Source organism: Sarcophilus harrisii, chromosome 5 (assembly GCF_902635505.1).
Source record: "Sarcophilus harrisii chromosome 5, mSarHar1.11, whole genome shotgun sequence".
In the NCBI taxonomy this organism is placed as follows: Eukaryota; Metazoa; Chordata; class Mammalia; order Dasyuromorphia; family Dasyuridae; genus Sarcophilus; species Sarcophilus harrisii.
This window is the reverse complement of record NC_045430.1, coordinates 180,360,729-180,379,903: the sequence shown is the minus strand read 5'-3', so window position 1 is coordinate 180,379,903 and position 19,175 is coordinate 180,360,729. Positions and strand designations below refer to the sequence as shown.

The 19,175-nt window shown below is 42.6% G+C and overlaps 1 protein-coding gene across 2 annotated transcripts in view; it reads left to right on the top strand.

Annotated features, from left to right (window-relative positions):
* The window catches only part of PLXNA4 (plexin A4), a 636,841-nt gene that overhangs the window by 606,193 nt on the left and 11,473 nt on the right, over window positions 1-19,175 (top strand). Inside the window, exons 28-31 of one of the 2 annotated variants that reach the window (XM_031939072.1) lie at window positions 1,082-1,272; window positions 2,438-2,607; window positions 9,274-9,486; window positions 11,759-12,028. In XM_031939072.1, coding sequence (XP_031794932.1) covers window positions 1,082-1,272; window positions 2,438-2,607; window positions 9,274-9,486; window positions 11,759-11,849 — 665 coding nt within the window. In that variant the 3' untranslated portion in view covers window positions 11,850-12,028. Of the gene's footprint in view, window positions 1-1,081; window positions 1,273-2,437; window positions 2,608-9,273; window positions 9,487-11,758; window positions 12,029-19,175 lie in introns of those variants that run through there. The other variant, XM_003771610.3, reaches the window with a different exon arrangement.

Below are 19,175 nucleotides of genomic sequence, written 5' to 3'. Positions count from 1 at the left end.
GGCTATGTGATGTTAAGTAAGTCAGTCAATCAGTCAGCATTTAGTAAGCTCTTACTCTGTGCCAAGAAAGCATTGTGGTAAGCAATGGAGATACAAAAATAGACAACATAATATGAAAATAACTATGTATATATAATTATATACACATATATATGCATAGAATACACAGTGATTTTATATGTATATGGAACACAACCTTCTCATCTGTAAAATAGGGTATTAATGCCAGAAGCTTCCTACCTCGAGTCATGAGGCTCCATCAATGCAATAATCTTTATGCACTGATATATATAAAAGTATTTTTTTAAAAGCATGATTAAATGTAATTGTTATTGCTGTTGCTGCTTCTGTTGTTGTTAAGTGCAAAGGGAGCATTGAAAAAAGAAGTAGAATGAATATGACCAAATTGTATTTGGGAGTGAATTTTAAATTAGGCCTTGAAGTAGGTGAAGCACAAGAAATGATAAAGAGAAAGATGGAGGGAAGGTCATGAACAAACACAGAGGTACATTCAAGACATTTTTTTAAATGCTCACTATGTTTAAAGCTCTGTGCTGGGTACCATGGTGGGAAACACTACAGAGACAAGAAGGATATGGTCCTTGGCCTCCAAGAACTTGGGACAGTGGCAACCCCGCTGGGCCCGGAATCAAGAAAACTTGAGTTGAGCTTTAGCCTCAGACACCTACTAGCTGTGTGATTTTGGGGAAAGTCACTTAAGCCTGTTTGCCTCAGTTTCCTCATCTGTAAAATGAGCTGGAAAAGGAAATGGCCAAGCGCCCTAGTATCTCCACCAAGAGAACCCCAAATGGCGTCAGGAAGAGTCAGGCAGGATTGAAATTACATTGAAATGAAATTATTACAACAAAGGGGCAATAAAATAAGCCAAAAATAACAAAGAAAAAGAATAAGGAACATTGTTGAGATGCAGTACCCGGGGCTATAAAAGTTACAGTGGGGCTGTACCCCCAGGATTTCTGTCAGATTATCCACAACAGCAGAGTTAGCAGAGGGTAACAAAGGATGAAAAAGAGAGGGGAAAATGAGAAGTCTTATGAATCTGAAGTGGTTTCGTTGGCAGAAAACATGATCCGGTACACGGGGAGCCCCGATAGCCTCCGTTCCCGCACTCCCATGATCACACCTGACCTGGAAAGTGGGGTCAAGATGTGGCATCTCGTGAAGAATCATGAGCACGGGGATCAGAAGGAGGGTGACCGGGGAAGCAAGATGGTGTCTGAAATCTACCTAACCCGGCTACTGGCCACCAAGGTATGGGGCTGGGGTGGGGCTGGAGTGACCCGGAGAGAGTGTGTTCTCACAATAATGAGATTTCTGCGCCCCACCCCCTTGTGTCTCCTACAAATCCTTCAGTTTGCTCTTGAAAATCAAACAGCAGCCAGCTTGGATGTCTCTGCGGGGGAATTTTTTTTCTCTCACCTGCTTCCTTTGACCACAAACAAGTCATCTCATGGCTTTGAGCCCCACTTTGCCCATCTCTAAAAGAGGGATAATAATATCTGAGGGGCCGAAGTTCAGTGGCAAGAGCCCTGGATTTGGGTTAGAAGGCCAGCATTCAGATCCCTGCCCTTCTACTTACTACCTGTGGGACTTTCGGCAAATCACTTAAGTTCCCCAGTCCTCACTTTGATAATTTTTAAAATGAAGAGGTTGGTTAGATTATTTCTGAGGTTCATTTCAGCTCTAAATCTATGATCCCTTGACACAATTTGCACTCCATTGTTGTAAGTAAAGTATAGTAAACCTCTGAAGCACGATTGGAAATGTGAGTTGTTAATATTACTGACCTTGGCCCAGCTTTCCTATTGGACTGAATCAAATTAATCCAGGTTCTCCCAGCCTACATTCATTCTTCACGCCCTCTCTCCTGAGACTGACTCTGCATCTCCTTGTTCAACAGACTGGCTGGTTACATTATGGAATGAAAAAAAAAAAAAAACACACAACAACAAAAAATCCAGCTATTCATTAGCAAGTGTGAATAATGCCCAAATTAAACCAGCAGATTGTCTGTTCTGACCAAGTTCATTAGCATTTTTTGAGAAATGCTTGAATAACACCCGCCAAAGGGTGCTAAATCAATTCCGTTGTGGGTCCAGGGAGATGCATTTATGTCCAAACACTAGTGTTCTAGAACCAGTCCAGATGCAGCCTGTGGAGACAGGCCCCTGGGATAAGATGTCCTGAATCCGACAAAGGGGTGGGTGAGAAGAGACATCAGAAGGGGGTCCAAGCCATTCTCCATAAGTGTCTGTCCAATTTTGCCCCAGTACCCTAGGACTGATGCTACCATACCTGCTCCCTACTTCCATCTGTCTGAGCAGTCTTGGGGGTGGTTCTTCCTCAGAGCTCCCTGGTCATGTTGACGCTTGTTTCTCCTCTCTTCCCTTCTCCCTCTCCCATCCCTTCCCAACAGGGCACTCTGCAGAAGTTTGTGGATGACCTCTTTGAGACCATCTTCAGCACTGCCCACAGGGGATCCGCCCTGCCCCTTGCAATCAAGTACATGTTTGACTTCCTGGATGAACAGGCAGACAAGCATGGCATTCATGATCCCCATGTCCGGCACACCTGGAAGAGCAATTGGTGAGTGCACAGGAGAGCCTGGGACAATTGCTCAATTAATTGTGAATCCGAGCCCCCCAGGGCACCAGAGGGCCAGTTATTCTGTTTTCATCTTCATGAGCAAGTCTACTTTTAAGAAGGTCACTTATAGTGTGTGTGTGTCTCTCTATTACCTTTTTCTGCTCTTTGCTCTCATGTTGTCAATCATTTATCTATTTCCTTACTCCCTAAATGCCTACCAGTAATAATCTTTGGCTGTCCATCCAAGAATCTGCTTTCTTCCCTTCCCTCAAATCCTGCCTTCAAAGAGCAGTTTGCTAGTTACCAGACTGAGACCTAAGAGGCGCTCTGTATCTCTCCATTGCTCTGACCTTTCTTTCCTTTGAAAGGATGTCCACCTCTCTTTGGGTCTGTGTTATATCCTTGTATCCAGAGTCAGAGAGCATGTGCCTGAGTGTATAATGCATACCATACAGCTCTTGCCATAAGGCTCCTATAAGTCAGGAAACATTTAAGATCAAGAACAGAGATGGTGGATATTTGAAACTAACTCAAGCAAAAATTGTACAATCTACTCTTAGGGCTCTAGCTTCTACTTCAAGGAGTATTTCTTTGGTCAGTTCCGCCAGACCTTCCCTGGAAGATGACTTCACGGCTTTATATCGTAAAGACCATGAGAGGAGTAAATTCGAAGCAGATGATAGAAGTCCAAAATGTTTAGAGAGATCAAGGAGAACTGAGGAAAAGTCATTAGATAGAAAACTTAGAAGGCCATTGGTTTTCTTCAAGGGTGCCCTTTTACTAAAGTGGTGGGATGGCAGTACAGCCAATGAGAAAATGGAGGCACACTATTTTTAAGAAGTTGAGTAGTGAAAGGAAAGATGAGAGAAATAAAGTATCAGGATCAAGCTAAGCACTTTTGACTGTAAGGAAACTCAGTTCATGTTTATAGACAGAGGGAAAGGATCCAAGTGGTAAAAGAATGATTGAAGTCTAAATGTTTGTTAAATAAATGAATGATGCTAGAGAAAAAAGAAATGATTAAGGGTCCAAGAACCCAGAAGAGGTAGGAAAAGATGGGACTGAAAATATAGGTGGCTCACTGGGTAAGGTGAAGGGGAGAAATATATCCTGAACTGAAGGTGATATAAAAACAAAAGATATTAAAAAAAAAAGAAAAGAATAGAGGTGATAGGAATAAACATTAGAAAGGAGGAACACCTCTTCCTATGAGAGAAAGGATGAGAGGATGCAGGTAGAGAAAAATATTTTGAGGTGAAAAACAAAGGAAAAGTACAAAGGAAAGAAGGATAAATGAGTAGGATAAATTTAATATTCCCTATGAGATCAAAGGTAAATCGATCAGTTTGTTCCCCAAACCTCACAGCCCACTCAAAAGTAAAGGTAAAAGTGAGTATAAGAAAAGAGTACTGAAATTGGGGCATGAGAAAAGTGGAGAATATTGGATGTGACGGCTATGGGAATCAATAAGAAATGAGAAAAGAATTGCTACGCAACAACAAGGTTCCATTGAGGTTATGTATCATGAGTTTGTAGTGGTACAGTTCTGTCACAATTCCCTGATTTTTTCCAGTAATGCTCTGACACCTGGGACATTGAGTAAAGAAAAAAAAAATCAGTTGGTGATTTTTTTTTTTTTTTGTGGCTGAAAATGAGTGCAAAGAACAGGCCTAGATGGTACTCAGACATGAAAAAGCTGATGTAAGGGGGTTGTGGACAGGGAATACCTAGTTCAATATCTCAGTAGTGAGGAAGTGCCGATGGTGAGTAACAAGGTTCAGGTCCAGCCATATGTAGTATCATAAAGGAAGAGGTCTGCTGCCTGAAGAAAGGTTAAGGACCCGGAGGTCACATTGTGCAGTGGGCCATCAACTTCATTTCTTTTTTGAGTTTTAAGGAGAGCAGGAAATGGGATAGCAAAGAAATTCCTGAGCCAGATGCTCAAGTCAGAGTAGGTAGAAGCCTATCTGTCTGTCTGTCTCTCTCTCTCTCTCTCTCTCTCTCTCTCTCTGTGTGTGTGTGTGTGTCTGTCTCTCTCTCTTTCTCTATTTCTGTCTGTCTCTCTCTCTCTGTGTGTCTGTCTCTCTATGTCTCTCTGTTTCTCTCTCTCTCTCTTTCTCTTTCTCTCTCTCTCTCTCATCTCTCTCTCTCTCTCTCTCTATGTCTCTCTGTCTCTCTCTCTCTCTCGTGCTACTGCTTCTTGTTATTCCAACTTTTTAAGACCCTACTTGGGCTTTTTTCAGTAAATACAATGAAGTAGCTTGCCATTTCCCTCTCCAGCTGATTTTACAGAAAAGGAAACTGAGGCAACAGGATTAAGTAACTTCCCCAAGTTCACACCGCTAATGAGTATCTGAGGTTTGATTTGAACTCAGATCCCCCTGACTCCAGGAGCTGTGATCTACCTACTACCCCATCTGGCTGCACATAAATCCATACACCTTCTTTTCCTTCTACCCATGTAGTTTTGTAACAGTTGGCACGATCCTTATAGAACCCCTTAAAGACATTGATAGCCTTTTGAGAATTGGATTTATTGTTTATCTCCTTGCTGGAAGCCTTTTACAGATCTGCTGTTTCCCTAGCCCTGCCTTTGGCATAGCTGGGCTGATTCATCCTAGGACGTTGTCTTCCCTTCCAGCCCATGGCCCTTCTTAGAGATCTGAGATGCAATGGACCACAGCAGAGGGAGAGCTGCTCTTGCAGTCAGGAAAACCTGGCTTCGAGTTCTTTTTCTGATTCATCTTGACCCAAGAAAAATCACTTAACCTCCAACTGTCCCCATGCAGCTCTCTAAGACTATCAAATGCAGAGAAAGTACCCAATTTGCATGAAAAATATAAGTGAGTTTCTTCCATTGGAAATTCTCTGTAGCAGTGAAATGCCAAGCTTAGTCCCAATGCCAACCGGTATGAGCCTGTGTTCTACGTTCTATATTCTACATTCTGAGTTCTAGATCTATAAGGAAAGTGTTTTTTTAACCCAAATGGCATAGAACAAATGTGATTTTTTTTCTTATTATATCACCTTTTTTTTTTATCTCTGTTCTTGGGAGCCTTCTGGACCTTCCTGCTAAAATCCATTTAAATGATACATGTCAAAATGTCTCACTAAGACCAAGATCAATGTAAATCAGTATTCAATTCAATAAAACAAGCCTACTGTGTGCCTAACACTATGCTAGGAGCTAGGAATAGAAAAACAAAACAAAACAAAACAAAATCTTGCTCTCAAAAGCATTCTACTAGGATTCTATTTTGCCTCTGACAGAGGCAGCAAGGGACATAGTGAGGGGAGAATATAGTTGCCTCTTCTAACCACCAACATCAGACGTAAGGGCTATCCCATTGAGATTGAGAGAGCCCAGAATGGATTCCTTCTAAAATTCAACTTGTACTGAATCAGCAAAGCCTGTATTCAGAAAAACCGAGATTCAAATTCAAACTCTGATGCAAATAATCAGGGTGACCTTGGGCTAGAGACTTACCTCTTTTAAAATAGGCAAATCCTTTAAGATAATCAATAGCAAAACATTGGCAGAGCTTCTTGTGTATGGGGTAGTTTCCCCCTCAGGAACTCACCATACTTATCAGGTTGTAGGTCTGGACCAAAACAATGAATCTGTCATTCATGGCTTCATCTAAGCTTTTTGAAAGCTATTCATATTTTCATCCTATATCTGTTGTTAGGAAAAGCTCAATTTTAGGCGCACTTTCATAGATGACAAGGGGAGTTTCTATTAACAGCCCAGCCTTTGGGGAAAAGGGAACTTCCCACAAAGAATGTCCATACTCCAGATGAAGCCCCAGAGAGTACCCAAGGTGACCTCCTCCCTATCCAGGGTGAGAATGTTTGGGTTATCTATTCAAAAGGCCCTTGTCTCTGTTTCAGATTACTCATTGTCCCGGGTTGAGGGGTGGCGGAGAGGCGTGTGGGGAGGGCAGAACCATCTGGGAATTATGATGTCTGTGTATTGACAGAATTAATTTCCTCTGATTGAAAAGAGATCTTTTTTTCATTCCTCCCCCAATCCTACAACTCACCTCCTCACCCTACTCCCCTTTTCACACACCCCTTCCTTTTTTCTTTTAAATAAACCTCCTGTTCATTTAGTCTGAGTGGCTGCAATCAGCCAGAGATTAGTGCCTCCACTAATGTTAATAATATGCTAATGTTTCATTAGGCAGGAGCCTCTGGTGCTGGTGTCTAACTTGTTTGATTTGTCTATCAACAAAACTGGTTTAAAAAAATGGGAGGCAGGAAATACTACCACCATTCCCTGGCCATAAACATCAGTACAGCAAATGGCCCCAAACCAGAACCCCTCAGCCTTCTCTTATATTTGCCTGATAGGAGAAATGGAGACAAAGGAAATTTTATGCATCAGGAATCCAGAGCCATTCTCATTTACCAACCCAACAATTGTCTCTTTCACGATAGGATTAACACGGTGTCTGACCCATGGTGGGCTTATTTAATAAATACTTGTTGATTTGACTAGATGAAGAAAGCCGTGATGTCTTAGTGACAAGTGACAAGGGAAAAGTTCCTAATCTGTCTGGCACCCAATTATAAAAGCTCCTAGTTATTTTCCATACTTCACAAAAATTTTCATGGCCCACCAGGGCCACCATCACTTTCACTCCTGGACTTTCTTCTCACAGCAGGATGGCTGCTCAGAAAGTGTTTATTGGAATGTCACAATGCTCAGAGCAGATACTAGGCATTCAGGTTTAGGACCATAGAGGTAAAATTTTCCAGTTGGAAGGGACCTCAGAGAAGCTTGTTGATTGATTGATAATCCCATATCAGTGTTGTTTTTTATCGTATTTCACTGCATTTATAGCATTTGTTGTATGTATACCAAGTGTTGTACCGGCTGCTAAGAGATACAAAAGAATAGAGACACATTACGCTTGTTGAGTTGAATTGAATTCACAGAGTTTAAGTCCTAAGATCAAACACATAAAAAGAGTGGGGCTATTACCAGCAGTGAGAATAACAACCTCGTCAAGGAAAAAGAAAAAAAATCCAAAACCAGTATAGAGTCCTGCTGTGGATACAGTGAATTTTTCTAGCCCTGAGGCTTCAGTACTTTTATCATCTATCAATGGCTGCCCAACAGTACTAAAGGAAGTAATTTTACTACGGCAAAGGGAGAAGGGAAGAGGAAAGCGGGTGGAGAGTTACATATGGCACCTTCCTAGCTCTCTCCCTGGGCCTCAGAAGGCCAGCAGTCACATAAAAAAGGGACAAACATTCAGCAATAATAGAGAGAGATTTCTCAGGGTGCCTTTTTGAGTAGCCACAAACTGCCTCGACGGTCTTCCGTCATTCATGGGAATTCAGTCATTCTGCAGCATCGTGCTAGCCCCTTTGGGGGGTTTATCCACCACTCATTCAGTGAGCATTTATTAAACACTGATTACATGTCAGGCACTAGTCCTGAGCATGGGGATAAAGAGGAACCAGTCCCTGCCTTCAATGAGCTTACATTCTATTAGGCAAACAACTTACATCCCTATTGGTCATTATCAAATACATAGGAACTGGAAAAACTAAAAAGGCCTCTTGTAGGTTTATGAACTGAATCTTGAAGGAGACCACAAATGGGATTTTACAAAATGGGAGTGAGGAGAGCATGGGGAGCAACCTGGACAAAGACATGAAGACAGGAGAAATATAAGATGAAGTCCATGGCAGGCTCATGGTCTACTGGAAGAAACAGTATACACATACATCAGACACATCATATGTGCTTGTGTAATATGTGCTCATAAACATGTAAAATAACAGAGGTCATCTGATGTTGAATAGTAGGTTTGAAGTCAGAGGGTTTTGGTTCACATCCTGGTTCTAAAGAAATGGATTGCTAGAAAGGGAGTGGGTTATCCTTGAACTTGAGACCTTCAGACAAAGGCCGGAGGACTTGTTATCGGGATGTGGGTAAGATATTTTTGGTCAGGTAGAATTTGGACAATATTGCTTCTTAGATCTTTTCCAGTTGTGATTGTCTAAGAGTGCAAAGAAAAGAAAAATTAGCTATGAGGGGATCACAGATGGTGGCCAGAACATACAGTAATGTTCAATCATCCAACAAGCATCCATTAAGAGCCTTCTATGTGTCAGACACTGTGCTAGGCGTGGGAGGCACAAATACAGAGAAGCAAGCCATTTACATCACTCTGGAGGAACTTGCCTTCTGATTATTCTACTCGTAGTCCAAGTTATAGGTTGATTTATCATTTCCGTCATGTCCACGAACCTTCTCACCCCACCATACTCGGCCCATTTATCAAATGTTGAAATGTCCTTAAGGTGCAGGATGAGTTGATTATAAGATGAACCCTCACAAAAGACTCTTAAATACTCCAGTCTCTGGCCACATCTACATATACCCCCACATACACATTGCAAAAAGGGCTGCTCCTAGAGCATGCTGTGGCTACCACCTTCTCTGTCTACTGGACTTTATTAAAGATGAGGGTCAGGAAAAAGGTATCTGATGGAAGTGATGGGACACCTGCCTACCCTTTGGTAGGAAGGGAAAATGTCTTAGAAATTATCAATGGAGGGAGGGAATGCAGAGAATCTGCCCCCTTCCCACCCTCACCATCTGGCCTGCTAACAGTCATCCTCATCCCCTTCCTTCTTCTCCCCTCGCAGCTTACCTCTAAGGTTCTGGGTCAACATGATCAAGAACCCCCAGTTTGTGTTCGACATCCACAAGAACAGCATCACTGACGCCTGCCTGTCCGTGGTGGCTCAGACATTCATGGATTCCTGTTCCACGTCGGAGCACCGCCTAGGCAAGGACTCCCCGTCCAACAAACTGCTCTACGCCAAGGACATCCCCAGCTACAAGAACTGGGTAGAGAGGTGAGTGCTGGGAGGGGAGGGAGCAAAGCCAGGGGACCTCCTTAAGAGGAACACTTCATTTCGCCAGGTCAGGGAATCCCAGGAGATGTGTCACAAACTGGTAAACTATAATATCTCATTTAATCCTGTCAATAACTCTGGGGGAATAGGTGCTATCGTTTTCCCCATTTTACAGATGAGGAAACTGAGGCTTAGGGTTGTTAAGTGACTTTTTCAGGCTCACACAGCTAATAAGTGTCAGAGGCAAAATTTGAAATAAGGTCTCCCCAACCCCAGGTCCAGCGCTTTATTTACTGGGCAGTCCCAGAGGCTCTCTAGAATTTCAAGCTGAGTTAAGAGGAGGGAAAAGTACTTAGAAACCAAATGGGGACCCTTCCCCAAGTTCAATAATTGAAATGCTTGTGTGAGGGACAAAAAGAGAGAAAATAAGGGGGCAGGTGGGTGGCGCGGTGGATAGAGCACCAGCCCTGAAGTCAGGAGGACCCGAGTTCAAATCTGGCCTCAGACACTTAACACTTCCTAGTATTGTGACGTGGGTAGGTCACTTAACCCCATTTGTCTCAGCAAAAATTCATATATTATCATCAAGCACCTCCTCCTCCACCATTCTACTCTGTTCTGTGAATTGCGAGGCTTCAGGCGAGGAGCCTTTCCCGTAAATATCTGAAGCCCCCTCCCCCAGATCATTGAGAGGTCCACAAACTTTCCAGTTGTTTTATTCTCCAGTTTCAATAGAATTTGGGCTGGTTTTCTGAACCACTTTGAACCAATCCTCGGGTCACATCATGACAATAACAATATATTGACCACCAAAGCTCTGACATCCACTGTGGGTCATTTCTCAACAGTGCTTTGTAGTGATCCATGCACACTCTGTAACGCTTAGCCCCATGTTGGGACATCTGTGAAACAGCTGCCTTTAACCCACCGTTCCCATCTCCATGGGCTTAAGGAACAAGACTTTGCTTAGCAAAAGTTCAAAATTTATATGAGAACTGAGTCCTTAACCTTAGATTTAAGAGTACCACTTGCCAAATGTCTCATAAAATCGGTCCTCATTAATTTACTCTTTCCAACAACCCATGAAATCCTGTGGGTCAGAGCTATAACTATCATTTTTGGTACTTTGAGTAAACTTTATAAAATGTGCCTTCAAATCGGCTTCTGTAGATAAGTCCCATTGCAGGTTGGAGGGCCGAGATCGACCCTGAGATAATAAAGAAACTGATATAAAAAATAAGAGGGTAGGAGAAAGGAGAACCTGAGATGTCATAGCCAAGGAGAGGGAATATCTGGCAGCTTCCTAGTTAACTAGTCCTTCTTACTAACATACTAAGGGCAGCTACTTCTTCCTTTTGAGGGTATCTAAATGATGTCAAGGTCCTTTATATTTTGACATCAAACCCTATTAGGAAACCTCTGATCAGACCCTGTCCTTATTTTCTTCTGATTTGAACAATTGAAATTGAAAAATTGAATTTTACAATGAAGGGAATTAGTGAATGGAGAGGCCAAGGGACTTGCCCAGAGAGGCAAAGGTCAGACCCCAGATTCAGGTTCTCCCAAATCCCAATCCAGTGTTGTTGGTCATAGCTTTCCCCCCCCCTTTTCTTTGAATTTTGGATCCTTTCTTTCTCCCTAGGGATCACAGAGCACAAGTGGAAATCATGATGGGGAATCTCAAATCTAATGCTTTTCCCCCAAAAGTAGATATGTAGAATGGGAAATATAGAGATTAGGATGATAGAGTAGAAAGTAGCAACAAAAAAACCCAAGTTCCAATTTTTATTCAGACATTTATTATCTGGTGACCTCAATGTCATTTTGACTTCCTTGGACCTCAGTTGTCTCAAAATGAGAAGACCAGGTGAGCTTGAAAGTCTCTAAGTCTATAAACTGTGTGATAAAATGGAAAAGAAGGATGTTCTGTTTTTTCTCTAAAGAAGTCACACTCCTTTCTCTTTACATATTCCTGGGAAGCAGCTCCCATTTTCACAAAGGGAAGAATAAAAGATATGGGCAAAGAGCAAAGCTTTCCTAGGGTTACCCCAAAGGCCAGGAGCACAACTGGTCCTGCAGGGTCCTGGTCCTGCTCCCCACGCCTGAGGGGTGCAGTTCTGCAGAAAGAGTTGTGATTTCCCCGCCCCACCCCATTCTTCTCCATCTCTTGCTATCTTCACACCACTCCCTCCACTCTGATATGTGTGTGGTAAGCATTAAGTCATGTCTCTCTGGGAAAAAGCTTTTTTTTTTTTTTTTTTTTTTTTTGCAGCTGCTTCTTTTGTCTCTCGTGTCCAATTGTGTCTGAGACACCCTCAAAGCTCTCAAACGCCCTCACCCAGACAGTGGACTCATTCTTCTGAGAATGGGCTCTGCATCATGATATGTTCCTTTGCTGGTAAAAAGGATGGGGCAGTAGAGGTGGGAAGTACTGGGGAGCCACACATATTTATCATGGCAGCAGAGCTTCCAGAAGAAGAGAGATGAATCAAAAGAGTGAAATCAATGGGATTTTGTTGGTTGTGTTTCTTCCCTCCCTCCCTTCCTTCCTACTTCCCTCCCTCCTTCCTCCCTCTTTTCCTCCCTCCCTCCTTCTCTTCCTCCCTTCCTATTTCCCTCCCTCCTTCCTACCTCCCTCTCATCTTCCCTCTCTCCTTCCTTCCTTCTTCCCTCCCACCTTCCCTCCCTCCTTCCTTCCTTCCTTCATCCTTCTTCCCTCCCTCTGTCCCTTCCTCCTTCTCTTCCTCCCTCCCTTCCTTCCTCCCTTCCATTTTCCTGTCTTCTCTCCCTCTCCCTTTCTCTCTCTCCCCCCCCTCTCTTTTCCTCTCTGTCTCTCTCTCTCTTTCTTTCTCTCCTCCCCTGCCTCTTCCTCTGTCTCATCCCTTTCCTTCCCCTCCAGTGATCTACTAGAGGGCACAAACATTGAGGAAACATCTGCACAGAGGACCCTTCCCCCCTACACAACCAGTTTGTCAGAGTTGTCGCCATCACATGTGCCCACACCAGGCTAATGGCCTCCCTTCTGCTTGGTGTTAAATGAGATTTCTCTCACGCAGCTGCTGCAGGTCACGAGCAGCCCTGGTCCACTTGGTTATTTTTAGGAGTGGTTTGACGGTTTCCATTTCTTACACCACTGGTTTCTTAGCAACCAATGGGACTCGCCGGAATGCCACCTCTTCCCTTGCTTGAGGCCCCCAATCCTTTCCTTGTCTCCTCTGGGCACTTCTGGGATGGGGAATGGAGAGGGGACTGAAGACCAGAGAGGGGAGAATGGTGATTCATTCCCCAGACGCATCCCTGGCCTATTCAGGAATGATTCAGCCCCTGAAACTCGCTGGCTGGCTGGTTAGTATTTGGGGGAAACTGAGGCACGGGAAGCCAGGATTGGTTTAGACGCCCACAGCAAGTTCAGATCAAGCCTGAGGCTCTAATTACCAGCTTCTCAGCATCTCATGTGCTGGCCACGCCCCTGAGCCCCTGGCAGGTGCCCTGTCAGAAACTGAATCTAAAACATAACTGACCCTGGAATGTCAGCTCCTCAGCATGTGACCTTGGGATGGTCACTTCTTCCTGGACTCCGTTTTCCCATCTATAAAATGAGAGGGTTGGACTTGTTTGAGCCCTGAGATCCCTTAAAACTTTTGAGCTGATTCCACAATATTTGAGTGACAGAGAGACAGAGACAGAGGAGAGACCCAGAGGGAGAGACAGAGAGAAGATGAGAGAGATAGAGAAAGAAAGATAGAGGAGAGAGACAGGGAGAATCAAAGAAACAGAGAGGGGGAGACACAGAGAGACAGAGACAGAGAGTCAGAGACAGAGACAGAGAGAGAAACAGAGAGAGAGAGAGAGAGAGAGAGAGAGAGAGAGAGAGAGTTATAATTTATGTTATGCAGTTCTTTCAGTAACTGAGTGTTACTCATTTCCCCTGAGTCTATGCCAGCCAAAAAATAAACTCACCAGATCTTATGCAGTCTTACTCTCTTCAAATTAGGTAGGAAATAAATGGGCTTAACTAACATCTCATCTTTTAGATCAGACCTTCATGCACTGAGGCAGCTGATTCTACTCACACACAATGAATTTAGCATTCTACAGTAGGACTTCATAAACTTTGTACCCAAGGAATTTGTACGTGTCCCCAGGTATAGTTATACAAATAGTTACATATATATATATATATATATATATATATATATATATATATATACATACATTCACACATACAGTAACTATACAGTATATAATATAACAAATACACAATATAGTTATAAAAATCAAACACTGATAACAAATCCTAATTTCATACCCTCATTCAATTATGAGACCCATATGGGATCACACATCACAGTTTAAGAAGCTGAGTTCTAGCGGGTCTTCATCTACCTATATGTCCTATGCCTGGTTCAAAGTCTTTTTGGTAGCCGCTCTGTGTAGCCCCACAGACTCTTCACCAACACTGCTGATGGTGGGCTTTGGGTTTTTCCTTATGTCCAGTCTTAAGAATTTCACCAAATCCAGTCCTTTCTCCATCTTTCTATTCCCAATTCTTATTCCCCTTCTAGAAGTACTATTTAGAATTCTGAATTTATGTGGCAAAGTATTTAAGCTTATTGTGAATCCCTTAGGATTTCTCTTTCCTGTTTACCTTTTCATGCTTCTTTTGAATCTAATATTTGAAAGTCAAAATTTCTATTTAGCTATGATCTTTTCATCAGCAATGTTTGAAAGTCTTCTATCTTATTGAATGTTCATCCCCCCCCAAATAATTATAGTTAGTTTTGCTGGGTTGGTGATTCTTCACTATAATCCCGAGTCCTTTGCCCTCCAGAGTATCATATTCCAACTCTTCTGGTCCTTTAATGCAGGAGATGCTAAATTTTGTGTTATCCTGACTGTGGCTCCACGATGTTTAAATTATTTCTTTCTATTTGCAATATTTTCCACTTGAGTCAGGGCTCTGGGATTTAGCTATAATATTCCTAGGAGTTTTCATTTTGAGATCTCTTTCAGGAGGCAATCAGTGGATTCTTTCCATTTCTGTTTTACCCTCTGGCCTAGGATATCAGGCCATGTTCCTTGATGATTTCTTGAAATAGGATGTACGACAGATTTTAAGGCATCTAGGTACTATGATGGATAGAACATTGAAGTTGGGGTCAAGAAGACTTTAGTTTAAATACTGCTTCAGACAATGATTAACTATTGGATTCTTCACTTGTAAATGGGGATAATACTAGTGCCAAATTCCCAGGCTTATAATAAGGGTCAAATGATATCTCATTATCTGTAAGGTACTTTTCAAATCTTAAATAAATCCCTAAATGCCTGAAAACCCACTTCTCTCTGAGAAGATTAATTGAGATTGCATATGTAAATATGAGATTGCTATGTAATTGTAAATTATTATAGAGAGAGAGAGCCAGAAGAGACCTCTGAGGCCATCTATTCCAACCTTTGCATTTTTAGCTTGAGAACTTGAAGCAAATGGAGATGAGATGATATTTCCAAGGTGTCAGAGGGAGATTTGCAGTCAGGGACCCCAACTCCCAAATCAATGCTCCTTACCCCCATTACTATATTGTCTTCTTCATAGCAAGTTATCACAATAGCAATAACACTCTTCGGCCAGATTCACTTAGTACCATAAATTCTCTTTCTATAGATGATGAGAATAAATGTGATCCCAAACTCCATGGGGAGAGGCAAGCATAAGAACAAAAGTTCAAAGAAAGTTGATGGTGATTTTCCTTGGTCTGGTCATCTCTGCCACCCTGTCCCAGTCTTAACTAGCAAATACTCACCTAGCAACCCAGGTACCAGCCCACATGGTAAAGTCTGACTTTGAAAACAATGCCTTTTTTCTCTGACTTCTACTAAAAATAAAATTGAGGGAACATACATGGCATAGTGGATGGAGTGCTGGCACTGGGGTCAGGAGGACTCGAGTTAAATCCAGTCTCAGTTGGGGACCCCAGAACAATCACTTAACCCAGTTTGCCTCAATTTCCTCATCTGTAAAATGAGCAGGAGAAGGAAATGGCCAACCATTGCAGGGTCTTTGCTAAGAAAAGACCAAATGGGGTTATAAAGGTTACATGATACTGAAGTTAAACAATAGCAACAACACTCAGAAACATAGGTCCACTACAGCTCTAACAACCAGGGATTCTCTCTATAAGATTAATGTCTCCCAGGCATGAAGCAGTGAGAATACCACCTTACAGGGAGAAAGCTCAGGTTGCTTCATGTCCAACTTCATTCATTTCACAGGGGCTTTGAGAGAAAGAGAGAAGCAGGCTTAGGGTAGTGGATAGGGAGCTGATTTGGGAACCATGAAAACCAAGACCCCCCTTTGACATCTTCTGGCGTGTGACTCTGGACAAGTCACCTGATCCCTCAGTTCTAAGGCAATTCCCCAAGACTTTAGATTGCAGGGCTACCTTACATGGAAGAAGGAAGTTTCCTCCCCCAGGAATTTTCTTTCACAATGAAAACACAGGTATCACCCCTATTTCCTACTCTCTAATAGAGGAGTTCTCCTCTCTACTTCACACAGAAAGTGAATAGGACCCAGGAAGAGTCCCCAGAGTTACCATAAACTCAAGGACTCACAGTAACCGTCCCCTAGAGAGTCTACAAATGTCCAGAATGAACATGTGGAAAGAGCTCTAGACCTAGAGGTGAGGACCTAGGATCAATCCTACCCCTTAACCTTACTGATTCTTTTAACCTGTACCTCAGTTTCCTCATCTTCCATTAGACTGGTAGTTTCTTCTAGCTCTCCATAGAACTTGAAGGAATCCCAAAATTCACACCTCCTAATTTTACGGATGAGAAAGCAAGCCCAGGGAAGTTGTGACTTGCCCAACATTACATAGACAGTGAGGGTCAGTGGGGGGATTTAAATTCATATCCTTTGATTTCTTCCCACCATGCAACACTGTTTTCCCAAGGCCGATGTTGGGAGTTTAAGAGGTGGGAGTAGGGGCAGTGATCAGGGAAAGGAGGGGAGCTCACACCCAAAAAAGTTTAAACAGGTGTTGTACAGAAATGGTTAAAAAAGACAGTCCAGATCCCAGCAAAACCATCCAAGTAGGCCACACTATGTTGTACAAAAAAGTACAGTCTTCTCTGATCTTCCTGTCTCCTAGAGTCTGTGGGGAGAAATCTGGGAAGGACTGCCACCTTATCCCGTTCTTCCCTCTTCGGGCCATGATACATCCAGTTAAATCCCCAAGAAGCAGCCTTTCTGGGAAACAACTCATTGACATGCAGGGATCTCACAGGAGGAAATCGGAGTAGAGGGGCTGGGTCTGACCTTTCCCTTCCTAGCTGCATAGCCAGCTGACTGAGAACACTTGTTTGAAGTTCATTAACAGGGCTTAATTGCATTCTTCACAATCAATAAGCTGTCTCTGTACAGGAGCCAAGCACAAAGGCCACCACAGCAAGCGCTGAAAAGGAGGCAATTGTGCACAGAGCGACGAGAGCTTCACAGTGGGGTCCCTTTACCAGGCTCGAGTGGTGCAGGCGAGGGTGTGGGAGATAAGGGGCACGCTGCAGGAAGGGGACAAAGGATCAAGGTTGCACCAGCTCCGCCCTGCAGGGCCCAGCAGAGGCACCTGAGAGGCAAGAACCCCAGAACTGGGGTCAGAGATGCCAGAGACTCAGCCCCTCTCCCATCCCTTACAGTCATCCATCCAACTGCTGCCCAGGGAGGTTTGATTTGTGAGATAATGATAAAAACCATAAGATCACCAAATTTAAAGCCGGAATGAACCTTGAAGATCAACCTGTCCAGAACCTTCATTTCACAAATGAAGAAATAAATAAATCAAGAGACTTTACGAAGATCACAAAGGTCATAAAAAAGCAGCACCGAGATTCAAACCCATGTCTTTTCACCCCAAATTCACCTCGGCCCCTAGAAGACCAAGGTCATAGATTTTATTGCCATGTGGAACAGATAGCTTAAGTAACAGGCCAAACTCTAAATCCTCATTGGGGGCTCGCTCACTAACAATGGAAGACATATGAGAGATTATGGATAATCTCATGCAGACCCTTCCCACCTGAGAAAAACACATTCTTAAATAAGGGACAGAACAAACCTCTTTTACCCCACCACTACTCATAAAAAAGTTTCCTTTTAAAAAAAAATTAGGGATTTTAATCATGACGATAGATAAGGTTTGTTACAATAGATTAGAGAGGCTATCCAATAATTTTTGTTTCATTTTTTATAAGAAAATGTATCATAGTGCCTCATTCTACTCTTCAATACAACAGAAAAGAAGGAAATTTGTGGCTCCTCAGTTATGACATAAAGATAAATTAATGGATTTTTAAAGATATGTAGTATAAGGCCTAATGTGTAAGAATGAAGGCCAAACATCATCAATCAATCATATTATCTAAGAAATATAATACTTTCGGGGCAGGGATTCATTCTTTCAGAAAGAAATAATGGTTTTTTTTCAAATTTCTTGCATTTCTTTGAATTTCTATCATTGTGCTTGCATCAAACAAAGTACCTGGCCCATAGTAGGTTCTGAATAAATTTTTGGTAGTTGATTGATTGATTTAAACAGATTGGACTTCAAATCAGGCCGCAGGGAGCCATATTTGCTCCATGACCTTGTAGATTGTGCCACAAGAGTAGTAATGGGCTTAGGAAGCAGTGACACAAGCAGAAGGGAGCTGCCTTTAAATCCCAGGTTTATCAACCAATCGATCTCTCAAGTTCCTTTCCTGGTTCTAAATCCAGCCATCTTTTCTCATCAAGGACCATACATCCTTTTTAGTATCTTCTTTCAAGGAGATCCTTTCCAAGTGGGGAAAACAAGCAGCATGAAAGGTACTTAAGAAATGTTTATTAATTAATTGATTGATAGAAACAGCATGAGGATCAGAGTCAGATGATATGAATTCAAATTTTGCTTTGGATGTGATAGTGATAATGGACAAATCACTTATTCTCTTTGGGCCTTAGTTTCCCCATCTGAAAAAACAAGGGGAGAAATGACCTGAATAGATTAATTTCCCTACAAACTCTAGATGCTAGATCATAAAAAATGAGGAATGTCATTGTTTAGTTGTGTGCAACTCTTCATGAGCCCATTCAGGGTTTTCTTGGCAAAATATACTGGCATGGTTTGTCATTTCCTTCTCTGACTCATTTTACAGATCAGGAAACTGAGGCAAATAGATTTAAATAACTTGGCCAGGGTCACAAACTAGGAAGTTTGAATTCAGATCTTCCTGATTCCAGGTCCAATACTCTCTCTGCTACATCATCTAACTATCCTTATAAAGAAAGGGGTCATGAAGAGCTAATATTCATATACGTGTAAAATGTGTTGTGTGTTGGGGGAAGGCAATTGGGGGGATTTATCTCTCTCCCCCAGTGTCTGCTCATGACTTGTACCCCTTGCTCTGGGAGGCATCTTTAGTATCCCCCTCTCCATCATTCTCTGTATCCTTGCTCCCTGTTCTAGTTTCAGTGATGAGTTCTCAGTCTCAGAACCCTGGAAACCACATCTCAGTGCTGTGAAGCTCCCCAGTCCTCGCCTTCAATGAGAGTTCTCCAGCAGTAAATTGAACTGTCATTTCACCAAAGCACTTGAGCCTGATAACTGGTGTACCACTGAAGTGGCTCCCCTTGTCAGCCTGTCTTCCAGCCCCAG